Source organism: Lemur catta, chromosome 14 (genome assembly GCF_020740605.2).
Source record: "Lemur catta isolate mLemCat1 chromosome 14, mLemCat1.pri, whole genome shotgun sequence".
NCBI classification, from domain to species: domain Eukaryota; kingdom Metazoa; phylum Chordata; class Mammalia; order Primates; family Lemuridae; genus Lemur; species Lemur catta.
The window spans coordinates 56,978,784-56,995,647 of NC_059141.1; the positions used below are offsets into that span (position 1 = coordinate 56,978,784).

Consider the following 16,864-nt stretch of genomic DNA (forward strand, 5'->3'; position numbering starts at 1 on the left):
TCCAAAGAAAAATTATTTCAAAACAAATTATTATGAATAAAATTATTTCAAAATAAAAAAATAATTTTAATAAGTAGAAAAACTGAATATACCTAAAAAAACTAATTGTTTTTTCAACTATTAGTACCTTAATTACATCCGAGTTCTTTTATGATCCTTGATGCTTCTGTTTAAGCATTTTTCTTTCATTTTTCAGAAAGTTTAGATTTTATCTTACTTTTAAAATTCTAATTTTTTTGCCAGTTGTTATTTCTTCAGACTGATAATTACAGAGAAAAATTGTAAAAACTTAAGCCTTCCATATTGAGAACCAATATCATTTCTTGGCCTTTTGGCTAAGAAAAAGTCCATATTGAGAACCAATGAAAAATTAGTGATAAAAATTAGAAAATTTATGAATCTATAAAGATAGGCTATGAACGAAATCTACATATCCCTTGCTGTCCCCGTCTATACTGTTTCTCACTTCAGACAGAGTTGAGTCAATGAAGAATATCTGTAGTTGAAAATGCAGATACCATGGACTTAAAGGATAGTCTTTCCGTTATTTTCATTTGCACACTTCTTAATTGTTCCCTAAGAAAATATTAAAATAAATGAAAACCATAAAGGGCAAAGAACTATAATTTCTCAGGGCTTGAGTTTTTTAGTTTGTTCCCTTAAATTTTTCTAATTAATTTAAAGCCAATTGTGGCTGACTGTGGTGGTTCACACCTATAATCCTAGTACTCCGGGAGGCCGAGGCCAGAAGATCACTTGAGGTCAAGAGTTCAAGACCGGCCGGAGCAAGATCAAGACCTATTGCTAATAAAAATAGAAAAATATTAGCCAGTCAACTAAAAATAGAAACAAAAAATTAGCAGGGTGTAGTGGCAAGCACCTCGGGAGGCTGAGGCATGACGATCACTTGACCCCAGGACTTTGAGGTTGCTGTGAGCTAGGCTGATGCCACAGCACTTTAGCCCGGGCAACAGGGCAAGACTTAAAAAAGAAAAAAAAGCCAATTATGATTCTTCTTTTAATGTGGCTTGGTTCACTTTTTTTGTTGTTTGTATCACATAAAGAAGAGAAGAAAGAATATGAAATTACACAAGACTGTCAACATCTGTAACTCACTAGAGCAAATTTACAAGATTATACCAAATAATATTATTCAAACTAATTCCATTTCCGACTACAGACTATTAATAATACCCAATCTAGACAAAAACACATGAAGGTAGGGATAAATACTTGGTTTAACATGAGCCTTTCATCACAGACTTCTCTTGTCTGTGAAGAGTACAGCTACTTCACCTATCCCAGTATCAGTACCTTCCCACTGACATAGTGGTATGTACGTACTGTTCACTGAAACCTCATTTCTTCCTTTTTTTTTTTTAATAGCTGACCTGAACTTTCATTATGGATAGCTGGCAGATATCAATTTCTAGAATCTAAGATGTAGTCTCTTTGTGCTTCATTGGTTTTTTTTTGTTGTTTGTTTGTTTGTTTGTTTTAGGCAAGCACGAAAATGAGGTTTATTGAGGAGAGAAATATGGGATTATAGGTTATAGGACAAGAGCCAGACATAGGTTTACAGAGTGCGATACATAAGCCACAGATGACAACTGGATCCATCGTTGCAACAAAGGGAAAGCAGAAGGAAGGCTGTAAAAAGAGGCTGGTTATGGTCTGCATAGTTTTATAGTGTCCGTACTTCATTGGTTTTGATGGCTCTCCAAGAACGCAGTCATAAAGATTCTACATTTAATGGGGAAACTGTAGAGGATAATAACTATGTAAAGGGCACTTTGAATATCTACCCCATGTATCTTCAAAATAGTCTTACCCGAGCTATGCCTCTGATAATATACTACTATAACACAAGAGAATCCAATAAGACTATTATTTCTGCCTGTATGACAAATAAAGGCAAGAAGAACTTCTAATTTCAACATAAAGGCCAGTTTAGCCCCCTTATTATTTTAAGCCACTTGCCTATATGCTACACTGACAACAGCAAGTTGCTAATGGAAACTTCCTCTGAAAGTGTGCTAAAATTATTTGAGCACTTGATATTTCATTAGAATGATTCTCCCCAGAAGTTGAGGATGGGTTGCTCTTCTGTCCTCCTGTCTGGCAGCAGGCTAAACACCATATGAAGCTGTTGCCTTACAAGCTGTCAAATGGTAAAAAGCTGTTCAAAAACAGATGGCATAATCTTTATCATCCTTTATATAAGATCTCAAAGAGAACTAGAATTCGTAGATTTCTTTTTTTTTTCCTTTCTTTTTTTTTATTTTTTCTTTCAGCTCCTATTGAAGCAGAACAGATTTCTTAATGTAGGGAACATGAAACTATGAGCATCATAATTCCCGGTGTCATATTTAAGAATACTCCTGCGCCCTCTTAAACTACACTTGTATTCCAAAAATTATATTATCACAATAAAATAGCAGAGAGTAGGTTGGCTATTTTCTGTGGCAAATATGGAAAACACCTTTTATACTCCTTCCTTGCTGGCAGAGACTGCCTATGCTTCAAAGGCTTAAAGCACTGGGAAGTCCTGCTCCTTTCCTCCGCCACAGCCAGCACATGGCATGTAACCCAGCCCTAGCTACTGGGGCCTAAGAGACCTGAAGCTGGCTGGCAGGCCTTTGGAGAAGATTTTCTTCATTAATAAATGAGGTATTCACAGAAGAAACTGCTATTTCTCTGTAGTACTTAGTTGTGTCTGCATGTGACTCCTAGAACTGCTAAAGCCATCTTGCAATCATCAGAAAAGATAACACAAACTTGCTGAACAGAAAAGCATTTGGGTATCTGATGGTACCATTGAGCCCCTGCACCAACAATGGAAAAACCCTGCCTCTGGTCTTCTAGCTAGATAATGTTATCTTGGTTTACAGTTTTAGCTTAAGCCATTTTTATTTGGGTACTGCTATAACAGGGTCAAAGCATCCTAACTAATCCAGATAGCAAATATCTGTTTACTTTAAGCTATCTGGTTCAGGAAGTTAGACCACTGCTAATTAGCTGACTCAACATTTGCCAGTGTTCCTACTTTGCTCCCTAATGCTTCACTGACATGTTTTCACTAAAAAGCAAGCTCTGTGTAATTATACTCACATCTATGCTTCACAGTAAAGTCTGTTTCTTCTGCTACTTTTCCCTAATGGTCAAGGGGAAGGTAGTTTTTGCTACTCTGGTGTATTTTTCAGTTATGTCTGCTTTTAAGAGCATTACAGATATACCCTAATTTTTACATTACGTTTCTTTTCTTACTATCCAAACTCCAACACCATATTGAAATCACGATTTGAAAATCGAAAATTTTCAAAGATAAAATGTTGAAGATAGAATAAAGATTTGCTTTTATAAAGGGTCCTCCCTATAGATTAATAAACAGAGCTGGCCAATCCCAGCTTGGATTGGGAGGCCAATCCCCAGGCCTCCGAATGCCTGCAATCCCAGAACTTTTGGAGGCTAAGGCGGGAGGATCACTTGAGGCCAAGAGTTCAAGACCAGCCTGGGCAACACAGCAAGACCTCATCTCTACAAAAAATTTTAAAAATTAGCATGCACCTATAGTCCCAGCTTCTCAAGAAGCTGTGGTGGGAGGATCACATGAACCCAGACTTTGAGGTTACAGTGAGCTGATGACACCCCAGACTGGGTGACAGAGCAAGACCCTGTCTCAAAAAAAAAAAAGAAAGAAAGTCTTGAACTCTTGGCCTCAAGTGATCCTCCCGCCTTAGCCTCCAAAAGTTCTGGGATTGCAGGCATTCGGAGGCCTGGGGATTGGCCTCCCAATCCAAGCTGGGATTGGCCAGCTCTGTTTATTAATCTATAGGGAGGACCCTTTATAAAAGCAAATCTTTATTCTATCTTCAACATTTTATCTTTGAAAATTTTCGATTTTCAAATCGTGATTTCAATATGGTGTTGGAGTTTGGATAGTAAGAAAAGAAACGTAATGTAAAAATCAGGGTATATCTGAATGGTAAGGCATCTTGAATAACTGAATGTACTATCCTTTTTATATAAGGAAAACAAAAAATCTAACCTCAATTAAAAAACAAAGAAAAAGAGACATAACAACATATAGGTGAAATCAGACTCCTACCTCAGAACAGTTAATTTTTAAGAGACCTCAGGTTTCTTGCATAATATGCTTAAAGAGATAAAGATCTGACCATGATTTCCATGTTTACTTACAAAATGGAAGGAACCCTTAAGCAAGAGGTGATAAAACTTTTGTTGACACTCAGCAATGCAGCAAAATGAAAACTTAACCAAACCAGCCAAACAGATATAATTGGTATTCATTAAGAAATGAGTTTTTTAAAAGGAAAAAAGACTACAAACCCTGAAGAGTCCAGGTCTTTTTCTTCGATATACTTTCTTTTGTTGTTTTTTGTCTATTACAAAAGCGTGCCCCACTAAAGGGGAAGAAAGTCAAATTTAAAAACTTTTCTGAAAATCAATTAGAAACACAAAAGCAATTAGAAAAAGTTTTTCTGAAAACTTTGGCACAAAACTTTGAAAAACAACCCATGATGTACCAAAATTAGCAATACTTGAAAAATCTATAACCAGGGGATATTTGTTTTCAACCAATATGTTATTTCAGCCAAATTATTGTAATGATGAAATTGTTTTTACCAAAGTGTATGCTACCCTATATTTTGAAACCATGGTCTTATTTATCTTCAAGCTTTACATATGCTGCTTGCTTAGTAGAGGGTTCCCTTCTAGCCCCACTTTCATCTGCTGATTAATGAAGTATTAACTAGCACTTGTGAACTAAAATCAATTAAAATTAGAAATCTTGAGACCTGATAAAAATTTCAAGATTTTTAGTTCCTTATTTGTTCCAAAAAAGCAATCTCTAGAAAAAAAAAAGTCTTTGTTTTAAAAGTTAAATGTTTGATTTGTGATATCATTTGTTTTATTGTATCTTTTTATCTAGATAGGGTATCAATGTCAAATATGAACTAAGCAACTTTATAGAAAAGCAAAATTCTCATAATTATTAAATTCTTTCTAAGCCCAAATTCACAACTTATACATAAGACAGTAAAGTAATCCTGAGACTAAACTTTGAGAATTGTTGTTCTATGTAACAGATTATTTACTGTAGCATTATTATAACTGCAAGAAATTGGAAACAACCTACTCATTTTTTTACCATCAATGAGAGACTGGTAAAAATAATTATGATGTATCCATACAAAGAAATACCATGCAACAGCAAAAATGAATGAGAAGCATTAGGCAAGAAAATGAAATAAAACACATTCAGATTGGAAAGAAAGAAGTAAAACTATCTCTATTTGCAGATGACAGTATCTTACATATAGAAAATCTTAAGGAATCCACTAAAATAACTATCAGAACTAATAAATGAGTTCAGTAAGGTTGAAGCATATAAGATCAATATACAATAAATGACTGTATTACTATATACTTGCAATGAACAATCTGAAAATGAAGTTAAGAAAACAATTCCGACCAGGCGCGGTGGCTCACGCCTGTAATCCTAGCACTCTGGGAGGGCAAGGAGGGTGGGTCGTTTGAGCTCAGGAGTTCAACATCAGCCTGAGCAAGAGCGAAACCCCCGTCTCTACTAAAAATAGAAAGAAATTAGCTGAACAACTAAAAATATATAGAAAAAATTAGCCGGCCATGGTGGCACATGCCTTTAATCCCAGCTACTCAGGAGGCTGAGGCAGAAGGATCGCTTGAGCCCAGGAGTTTGAGGTTGCTGTGAGCTAGGCTGACGTCACGGCACTCTAGCCCAGGCAACAGAGCCAGACTCTGGCTCAAAAAAAAAAAAAGAAAGAAAGAAAGAAAACAATTCCAAGCCAGGCATATTGGCACTCACCTGTACTCCCAGTTACTCTGCAGGCTGAAGTTGGAGGATTGCTTGAGCCCAGGAGTTCGAGGTCAGCCTGGGTAACAGAGAAGAAAAAAAAATTTTTTTTAATTCTACTTACAATAGCATCAAAAAGAACAAAATACTTAGTAATAAATTTAACAAAAGTGCAAAACATATTTTTTATTAGTTGATTACACATTTTATTTTGGAATCACATACTGATCCCTTAAATTTTAAAAGCGAATTCTCCTAAAATACTTAAGCCAAATATACACAAGTTTATAAACCCAGATTATTACCGCTGCAGCCTTCATTCTCTTGCATCCCATGCTTGCTTCTAAATTGTCCTGGGGTTGAAATATGCTGGCCACTAAGGAAACAATCTTATTCTACAGAATTCTGGGGATTCACTTCTCATACAATTTTGGAGAATTGCCATCACAGCTTGCTGGGCTCTTAAGAAGTGTAAAACTTACACTCTAAAAATGACAAAACACTGCTGAGAGAAGTTTTAAAACAACTAAATAAATAGAAAAACATTCCATGTTAATGAATCAGAAGATGTAATATTGTTACAATGGCACTAATTCCCAAATTGATCTACAGATTCAACATAATCCCCATCAAAATTCCAGCTAACTTCTTTGCAGAAATTGACAACATGATCCTAAAATTCATATGGAAATTCAAGGGACATGGAATAACCAACCTGGAAAAAGAACAAAGTTGGGAGACTCATATTTCCCAATTTCAAATCTTACTACAAAACTACAGTAATCAAAACAGTGTGGTACTGGCATAAGGATAAACATATGGATGAATGGAAAATAACTGAAAGTCCAGATATGAACCCTCACATTTAGGTCAATTTATTTTTCATAGAGTGTGAAGACAATTCAATCAGGAAGAAATAGTTTTTTGAACAAATGATGCTGGGACAACTGGATATCCATATGCACAAGAATGAAGTTGGACCTCTTTCTCACACTATATACAAAAATTAACTCAAAAATGGATCAAAGACCTGAATGTAAAAGCTAAAACTATAAAACTCTTAGAAGAAAACATAGGTGTAAATCTTCATGATCTCTAATTAAGCAATGATTTCTTACATATGATACCAAAAGCATAAGCAACAAAAGAAAATGTGTATAAATTAGACTTCACCAAAATTAAAAACTTTTGTGCTTCAAAGATGCCATCAAAAATGTAAAAAGACGCCAGGAGAGATGGCTCACACCTATAATCCTAGCAGGCCAGAGCAGGAGGATAGCTTGAGCTCAGGAGTTCAAGATCAGCCTGAGCAAGAGCTAGATCCTGTCTCTACTAAAAATAGAAAAAATTAGCTGGGCATGGTGGCACACACCTGTAGTCCCAGCTACTCGGGAGGCTGAGGCAGGAGGATCACTTGAGCCCAGAAGTTTGAGGTTGCCAAGGCACTCACCCAAGCAATAGAGTGAGACGCTGTCTCAAAAAAAAAAAAAAAAAAAAAAAAAATTCAAAAAGACAACTCAAAAGCATGGAAGAAAACACTTGCAAATCATTTATCTGATAAGGGACATATATCTAGAATATATAAAGAACTCCTACAACGCAACAATAAAAAGACAAATAACCCAACTTGAAAATGGACTAAAGACCTGAACAGATACTTCAAAGAAGATAAACAAATGACCAATAAGCACATGAAAAGATGTTCAACATCATTAGCCATCAAGGAATTCCAAATAAATACCACTTCATACCTACTGGGATGCCTGTAATCAAAAAGACACATAACAAGTGCTGCTGAGGAAGTAGAGAAATTGGAAACTTTATACACTGCTGGTAGGAATTTAAAAGGTGCAGCCATTGTGAAAAACAGTTTGGCGGTTTCTCGAAAGGTTAAACATAGAGTTACAATTCCTGAGAGAACTGAAAACATATTCACACAAAACTTATATAAGAATGTCCATAACAGCATTATTCATAATGGCGAAAAAGCGGAAATAACCCAAATGTCCAGCAAGGATGAGTGGATAAACAAAATGTGATAAATACATACAATGGAATATTATTCAGCCATAAAAATAAATGAAGTATTGATACATGCCACATGGATAAACCTTTAAAACATTATGCTAAGTGAAAGAAGGCAGTCACAAAGGACCATGTATTATATGATTCCATTTATATGAAATGTCCAGAATAGACAAATCTAGCAAGACAGAAAGTAGAAAGTATGTATAACCTCTTCAAATTATTTTTTAAATGACTGTTTTTCATGTATTTATATGCTATGTCTTTTTAAATAACATTCTTCTTCTAAAATATTTTTAAAAGCGCCTGAAAGCACAAAAGCATGCTATGGGTAAAGAGCAGACCTGGAATTTTCAAACAGCTAAAGAAGGAAAACTCATATAAACCTCAAAGGCAGAAAACTGATTTGTCACTGTTGAATGCTACTAATGACCAAAATTACCTTCAAACTAAATTTTGGTCTTCTTTTGAACTGGAAATTACTATGAATAAACTTAAATTTGAAAATTATATGTATATTTTATAAACACAATCATAAACGTAAAGCTGAAACTCATTAGACTTTACATCACAGTAAGTAATTTTAACCTAAATGGAAGAAATACTTAAAATATTTCTTGGGATAGTAGAAATAGTATAACTTTGGAGTCAGATACACGGTTTTGAATCTTAGCCTATTTACCAGCTAGGTGATCACCAACAACTTACTTGGCCTCTGTGGGCCTCAGTCTTCCCTTCTATTAAATTAGGAATTACAATACATACTTTAGTCTTGAAAGAACTATTCCACCTCTTTATTAAATGGGGAGAGGGCATGGATAACTCACTGTTTTTTTAAAACAGTATGTACTGTTCAAATTTTTTTTACAATTTGTATGTAATTAAAAAACAATAAAGATTTTAAAAATAAAAACATCTATTTTATAAGGTTCTCGTGAAGCCAATTTGTAACACATGTAGACACAGGAGAATCAGTAAAGAATAATTTCCACAGCTCTATTCCTCACTCCTTCCAAAGTTTCCTGAATTCCACCTTCTAGAAATCAGGTGAACAAAGCACAGAAGAGGCAAAGTTAAACATTTATTGTTCTGAAGGCCAGGGTTATCAAGAAAGAGACAAGGACAATAGTACTGTGCTTTTAAACCACTTTCCTCAAAACATACCAAAGAATTAAATCTGAAAAGAAAAAATTTCCATAAGTTTACTGATGCTAATCACATTATTCTGAAACTTCAGGTTTTGAGGAAGTTGGGGGTCGCAATGTAAAAAGGTTAAATGATAATATTACCAAGTGAAAAGGAAATTTGATACCTTCCTCTTTTGACCATCAAGACAAATTCTGGATTCAAGTCAGAGAATATTTTCCACTGAAAAACACAATACAAACATAATTAATGACTACAGTTTATTTAGCAAATAAGGTAAAATATAAGTTCCATCTGTAAGGAAAGATCATTTTTGCTTTGAGAGTACATTTATATGAATGTAATTTTTGATCCAGGTAGGCAGTCACCTTATACTTTACAGAATATTTTGAGAATTAAGAACTTTCTCTTCCATATTCTAATATAGATAAATAAACTGAACAAGTCAGGAAGTACAGTTTTACAGGTCAAAAAGGTGTCATTTTACAACCACCAAAATACACTGGGACCTCAAACGCTGGTGGCATCTAGTGGCTTGACTTAATGACAGTCACTAGACTTTTACAAGTACCTAATTTATCCACAGGAGTGTGTAACTCTAGCATTTGCCATCAAGTATGTATAAGTACCTAATTTGACCCTCTTATACCATAAAGTTTGTAAGTCACATACTGGGTCATTTAATGAATACAAATATTCCTGAGAAGGAACTTCCTGGGGGCATTATTGCATTTCTATAGTTTCCTTGTCTTATTTTTAGACCGCTTTGGAACCTATTTCCGAAAAAGAACCACAGTCAGTAAACTGTAGAGTGATATAACAATGATGTGCATAACTATTTTATCTCAACATTGCTGACTAGCTGACTGGGACAAACTTAAAACTTGAGTGGTCAAAGCAAGTGGGTAACGTTCTGCTGATGCAGCCTCGAAGACAAGTGCCGAGTTTTCCGCAACAGTAGATTCCCCAGCCCCCTGGCTTTGTCCTTTCCAGTTTCTGCAGGCCACCTCAAAAGTCCCACGCCGGATGTCACTAAGCTCTCCTCAATCTCAGCGGATGAAGCCAAACCCTTAGCCCGGCCTTCAACCTCTGCCGCCTGGTCTCGCCTTCCGGCCCACGTCCCGGCGCCCCGCGCCCCGGCCCCCGCCCGGGGCCTGGCCCGGTGGGCCGCCCCTAGCGCGCGCGCGGCCGGAAAGGAGGGGCGCCCATGACTCACTCGCCCGGGCCCTCGGCCAGACCGCCCGGCCTCACCCCCGCCCGGCTCCCCAGGACTCGGCCTCTCAGCGCCCCCCAGAGGCCCAGGCCCCCACCCCGGGCAGGCCCCCGCCCCGGCGACCTGGGTCGCTCACAGACCTGAGAGCCCAGCAGAAGGCAGAGGGCGGGCTTCCCGCAGACCCTGAGCCCCGCAGCCCGCCCCTCCCCCCCCGGCCGCGCGAGCATGCGCGCTGGGCGGGCCCGCGCCTGCGCGCCCCCGACAACCCGCCGGCACGCGCCGCAGCCAGGGAGGCCGGGCGAGGCCGCGGCGGAGGCGGAGGCGGAGGCCCGGCGCCCTGGGCGGCGCGCGGCCCCCGAAGTCCGCCCTCCCCGTTAGGCGACGAGCGCCCGAGGGGAGGGGATAGCCAGGCAGGCAGGAAGCTGCGGCTTAAAAGGGCAGCCCGCGCTGGGCCCTTCCTCCCTCCGTCGCGGGGACTCCGAGCGCGCGTCTCCTGCGGCCCGCACGCACCTCGCCTCCGCCCGCCGCCATGTACCGCTACCTGGGCGAAGCGCTGCTGCTGTCCCGGGCCGGGCCGGCCGCCCTGGGCTTGGCGGCCGCCGACTCGGCCGCTCTGCTGGGCCGGGCCCGCGGGCAGCCCGCCGCCGCCCCGCAGCCGGGGCTCGCGCCGGCCGCCCGGCGCCACTACAGCGATGCGGTGGGCGACCGCGAGGACGACCCCAACTTCTTCAAGATGGTGGAGGGCTTCTTCGACCGCGGCGCCAGCATCGTGGAGGACAAGCTGGTGGAGGACCTGAGGACCCGGGAGAGCGAGGAACAGAAGCGGAACCGGGTGCGCGGCATCCTGCGGATCATCAAGCCCTGCAACCATGTGCTGAGCCTCTCCTTCCCCATCCGGCGCGACGACGGCTCCTGGGAGGTCATCGAGGGCTACCGGGCCCAGCACAGCCAGCACCGCACGCCCTGCAAGGGAGGTGAGCACCGGCTGTGCGTCCTGTCCGCCCTGCCCCTCCGCCGCCTTCGGTGCGGGGCCGCTGCTCAAGCCCGGCCCAGCTCCGGCTGGCTGTGTCCCCCTCCCATGCTCCCCGCCGGATCACCCCGCCTCGGGTGTGGCAGGCTCTGTGAACAGTGATTTTTTTCCGCCTTAAAACCGCCCTGCAGTTGGCCTACCCGCTTCCCCCGCGAGCATCATCCCGGGTCTCTGCGTGTGTTGATACTGTGTGCAGAGTGGACACTGCACGGTCTCCTTTTTCGGTGCCAGTGTCTGTGTCCTGCCGAAATGCACTTCTAGGAAAAGGAACGACCGGCCCGTCTGATTCTGCTTTGCGAGTTTTCGTGGGCTTCTGTGACTCTCCCCCGAATGCAAAGTATGAAATAGATTTTCTGGTTTTTTTTACTCCTGTTACAACAGTGACAGATGATGTAGGAATAGACAAAATGACTTACCTTCTGGGTTTGAAATTTAGGCAGTTTTATTAACCAAAGGAATTTACTAATTACACGTTAATATTTTAAATTAAGTTATTTTTGCATTCTGTTTTGTGCAAAAAACAAAAAAAACACGAGCAGTGTACCATCTGACAAACACCCGGCGTCCTGACAGTAAATCCTAAGGGTGTAGGTTGCCGAAGGGCCTGCCAGCCAATGGAATGAAATAGCCCCGGGGGTGTGTACCGGTCCTGGCTAGCACCAGATTTGAGCTTCGGGAAAGACAAAGTACTTAGGAGTTGAATCAGACACAGTTTGGTAGTCACCGAGTTATCCTGTGGTTTAAATTTTTGAATGTCTGCAGATTTGGCTTCTGTAGTCAGATTGCTTTCTTCAAGCAAAGAAAAGCTTTTGATTTTTTCCCCCAATACATCTCACAGCACCTCTTTAAAGGTACTTAAAAACAATCTAAAATAGAAAGGACAAAACCATTTTTTCCTACTGTAAAACAAAAAAAATATGTAGAATAAAGCACCGAGGGAGGTGAGGAGTCTTGCTGGAGGTGGATTGGCTGATAAGCACAGAGGATGTTGGGCTAGACCCTTTGTCTCCCTAAACCCGGTCCTGATCTCTTTCTAGTATGCCAGCTGACTTCAAAGGGTAATTTTTAGAATTCTCTCTAGACCAGAAAAACATGAGCTGTGCTGGTGTTCCCTGCAGAGGAACAAAGGTTGCTTCCAAGGGTTTAATGATTTACTAAATTTGCATTCACCCCACCCACTTCTAGGACTTACCTTTGGAGCTTAATTATCCTCTAGCGCTCTGGTTTCCTCTGCTAAAACCAATGTTTGAACCGCTTTGACCTCTAATTTCCTTTCCAGCCCCGAAATCATATAAAATGTACACACTGTCAGTCTCCTGCACTGCCTTCCTTCTTCCTACTGCTGCCTTGTTCTTTAAGCCAGGAATACAAGTTCAGACTCCCAAGATAAACAAGGATGTTGCATTGTTTACTTAAAATGGACATCAAGTTTATTTTACTGTATGGTTGGCAGCATTTTCCAGTCTCTTAAAAGATATGTAAATAAACCTATCTATTTGGTTTTCTGCAGGATCTTTATATTCTTCTGTTCTTCAGATGCTCAGCTCTTTCCTATCTTTGTAAGTCACAGCTCCACAGACTCACTACAGCAACTCAAGTTTACCGTAGTTTGTTAGTGCTCTTTCTGTTGTTGCCACCGCAGTTTTAGTGCCAATATATCGAACCTAGCAACAAATAGCATCAGCCATACCAAAGCACTGTTACTGTAGCACTTGTTTGTACTGGAGTGTAAGATACAATTCTCTCTTCTGTTTATCCCATTTACCAGAAGGCATGTTACTGAAAGCATTATTAACTCCCAGCATATAAACACAGAGAAACTGAATTGTAACTAGTAAACTGTAGCAAGCATTGCAAGATGATAAAACAAGAAAGAAAATTGGGCTCTGTGAAGTGATAAATGTATTATCCTTAGGAATTTGAAAGGCTTTGTAGATTGGGAAGGATTATATAGCTGTGAAAGCCCATAAAAATATTTTAAGAGTGCTTAAGATAATAAACAGCATACTAAACAGACAATCAGCAGAATTTGGGTACTGTAGACGTCCATGCTCTGCTTGCAAGACACCCCAAGATCTTCCTACCCATTTATCACCCTTGTCTGATTGCAGAGAATGTGCACCCTAGAGGGACTTATTTTCAGTGGGTTTTTTTCTCTACTTAAACATTTAAAGCTTTTTTAACTTACAAGGAAATTGTTAACCTTCTTGGTCCCGCTCTGGTCTTAGAAATACAGAATATATTAGATGATTGAGATAAAATATGCCTTGAGTAATCTCTATGAACTTCTGAAGTCTTTTTTTAACCTCTTAAATATGTTTTAGTACACTCTTCTCCCCTACCCTACTAAACTGTCGCCTCTCATAGTTTTCTTCACAAAAGAAACCTCATCTGCTCCTCTCCATCCTTTTCCCCACCCTCAGCTTTCTATATTTTAATCTTTCCACAAAAGTGACCTTACACCTGAATTTTCTAAAATAAAATTCTCAAGGTTGAGGCAAAGCAACTATCTTGTTACAATATCTGTAAGGGAAACAGGTGGTTTTAAGACCTGCAGGTGGCTGATATGTACTTTATTCAGAGTAAATATTTAATAATACATACTGTTTTTGTGCTTCGCTTTTCCTGAATACCATATTTAACCAAGACCGTTAGATTTGCCTTTGCTAAGAGTTTGGAAGGGCATGCTGTAGAGTCTGAAGGGAAGTTTTAGTGAGGCCTTAAAAATATTTCTAGCAAAGGGGAATACTCTGAATAAGCAACTTATTTGAGAAGACTTGTCCAAAGGTTCTGGTGTGTTGGAAAATATTATCAGAGGTTGTTCCTATTAACTATCTGAGTAAATTCTCATTATTTTATTGGCCATGGTTCTGATTGAGATCAGCCTACCTTTTTAGAAGGAAGTTTTAAAAGTCAGTTTGGTGGGGGGAAGTACGGATTGATGATAGCAATCCATTGATGTAGGTGTCAATTTACTTTCTCTTCCAGCCTGCCCCCCACCCAGTTGTCATCTTTTTTTCGGAGACTCGCTCTGTTGCCCAGGCTAGAGTGCAGTTGCTTCATCATAGTTCGCTGCAACCTCAAACTCCTGGATACAAGCCATCTTCCTACCTCAACCGCCCCAGGCCAAATGCCTTTTTTTCCCCACCAAGTTTGCTATAGAATTAAGACCTATGATAATGGAGATCTATACATCAGATTGTCATTCAATCTTTCAGTTGTGTGGGTGAATCCATTTAGCACGTTTGCTTTGGCAGTAAAACCCCATGTGCAGGAAGACAGCTGGGACTACAAGCACACTCCACCACACCCCAGCTAATTTTTGTAATTTTTGTAGAGATGGGATCTCACTATGTTGCTCAGGCTGGTCTCAAACTCCTGGCCTCAAGTGATCCTTGTGCCTTGGCCTCCCAGAGTGCTAGGATCGCAGGCGTGAGCTACCACGCCTGGCTAATAGCTAACATTTATTGAGCTCTATGTGTGTACCAGGTGTTTTGCAAAGAACTTTTCATATATCATTGCTTATATGTGCCATAAAATACACTCTTTTCCCTAGTTTCCAAATGTGGCTACTAAGTCTGAAGAGTGAAGTGTCCTTTAGTGTGGTGACAGGACTAGTACATAGTAGAGTTGGGGTTCAGACTGCGATCATCTGATTCCAGCACTCACTTTAATCATTATTGTCTGGAATTTATTCACATAAAATGTTACAAATTGGCTCTTGGGGTAAGCGCTGATTGAGAACCATGCCATGCTGTCAGCACAGTGATTCCTAGTACTTTGGATAGTGATACCTTTGAAATTTGCTAAAAGCTATTAGAAGACCTACCTTCTTCATGGGAAATAATGCATTCAAACAAGTTTGCAATAATATAAAACTCATAGCCGGGTGCGGCGGCTCACGCCTGTAATCCTAGCACTCTGGGAGGCTGAGGCGGGTGGATCGCTTAAGCCCAGGAGTTTGAGGTTGCTGTGAGCTAGGCTGACACCACGGCACTCACTCTAGCCCTGGCAACAGAGCAAGACTCTGTCTCAAAAAAAAAAAAAAACTCATTAAAGATGATATCTTTAGAGGTGCGTTCTAATTGGTAAGGAAATGAAATAACATTTTGAAGAGAGTTTTCCACTAAAAGAGGCTTAAAGACCTTTGGTGTTTAACATATTAATGTGCTAGCCAGAACAACTCATTTTTCTACCAACGTGTCATTTATCTTTAAGGGTTTTCAACTGACTAATTTTGAAATGGCTTTCTTCTAAGTGTCTCTTCATTAAAAACTAGGAAAATTCTTTGTTTACCGTGAGTTGCTATTATTTCTCTTGATTATTCTTAGAGAAAGTCAGACCTAATTTTTTCTGAATTGCTTATAGGCTAGAGGAAAATGTGAAAGATGACACAACTGAAAATTATAAAGGTTGTCAGCAGCATGGCTCCTTTTTTTCATTTATCATTATCATAAATATGTCAACATAGGACTTTTAAAAAGCATTTTCTACCTATTGGGCCTTAGTAGGATTTATGTGAACTCTTTTTTTTTTTTTTTTAATCTCTTTTGCCAAGAGAAAGAACAAAGGAATAATCAAGGGTGATAGCACCCATATTGGGGATTTACTGAATAAGGACTGTGTTAGTTATAAATTGTAGTCTATATTCTAAATAAATCAAATTTTCCATTATGTGGGGCTTTTCTTCCCTGCAGGCAAGATCTCTGAACTTTATGCTTAATTAAGGAACACTCCTTAGTTCATAGAGATTTCTGATAGTTAACCTGTTCTTCCCCCCACCCTTGGAATATGTTTTCATTGATTTCCCCCAAATAGAGCAAATTTCAAAATCTCTTCTGTGCTATGTCTTTCTGTTTTTCTCATTTTGGTTTTAGCTCAGTATTCTATTTCTACATTTTCCTTTCTGGGAACTAGTCAATAAATGACAGTTGAAAAAACACTAAACCATGTGTTACTGCAACAGAGTTCAACTAGGGAGAGACATTCTTGACCTGAAAGTAGGAAAGGCTGGATAGGTGTTGGATCAGGGAAAGGCCATTTCAGATAAAGAGAAGAGGGTGTGATTTCAGCCGAAAGCAGGAAGTGGAACTATATGTGAGGGGTCAGGACAGACTGTGTGTTTGTAAATAATGAGAAATAAAGATTTGTGACATAATAAATGTATTAATATTTGGTCTCTGTGCCTCGTTCCCAACAAAGAGCTCCTAAGTTCCTTGGAATTTCCTGGGTAATAGGGGTATCTTTTGTTCTAACTAGGCAACTCTTGGTCGGCTCCTGGATAGCTTCAAGATGGGGACTGGTCGCCAGAAAGACAGCCATGGTTAGAAATTTGGAATTTTCAGCCCTACCCTCCAACCTCTGGGGGTTGGAAAGGGACTAAAGATTGAGTTCAGTCACCAAACAGTCATGACTTTTTAAAGGAACCTCCATAAAAACCCTAAATGTTGGTTGGAGGAAGAGGGGTTCAGAGAACTTCCAGGTTGCCGAATGCATCTATATGTGGGGAGGGTGGTGTTCTCCCAACTCCACAGGGACAGAAGCTCCTGCACTGGGGACCTTGCAGACACCATCCTGTGGACCTCTTAATCTG

General features: G+C 40.0%; 2 protein-coding genes across 7 annotated transcripts in view; one reads left to right on the forward strand and one right to left on the reverse strand.

Annotated features, from left to right (window-relative positions):
* Positions 1-10,447, reverse strand: part of SHLD2 (shieldin complex subunit 2) — an 85,119-nt gene extending 74,672 nt beyond the window's left edge. For 5 of the 6 annotated variants that reach the window (XM_045569027.1, XM_045569026.1, XM_045569024.1 and 2 more), the window contains exons 1-2: positions 6,163-6,350; positions 5,870-5,936 (exon numbers count right to left, since the gene is read on the reverse strand). In XM_045569027.1, the coding sequence (XP_045424983.1) occupies positions 5,870-5,936; positions 6,163-6,192 (97 nt within the window). In that variant the 5' untranslated portion in view covers positions 6,193-6,350. Of the gene's footprint in view, positions 1-5,869; positions 5,937-6,162; positions 6,351-9,194; positions 9,251-10,381 lie in introns of those variants that run through there. The other variant, XM_045569025.1, reaches the window with a different exon arrangement.
* A 48-nt stretch (positions 10,448-10,495) lies between these two features.
* GLUD1 (glutamate dehydrogenase 1) overlaps positions 10,496-16,864 on the forward strand; it is a 35,659-nt gene continuing 29,290 nt past the window's right edge. The window contains exon 1 of the mRNA XM_045569029.1: positions 10,496-11,215. Coding sequence (XP_045424985.1) covers positions 10,771-11,215 — 445 coding nt within the window. The 5' untranslated portion in view covers positions 10,496-10,770. The remainder of the gene's footprint in view (positions 11,216-16,864) is intronic.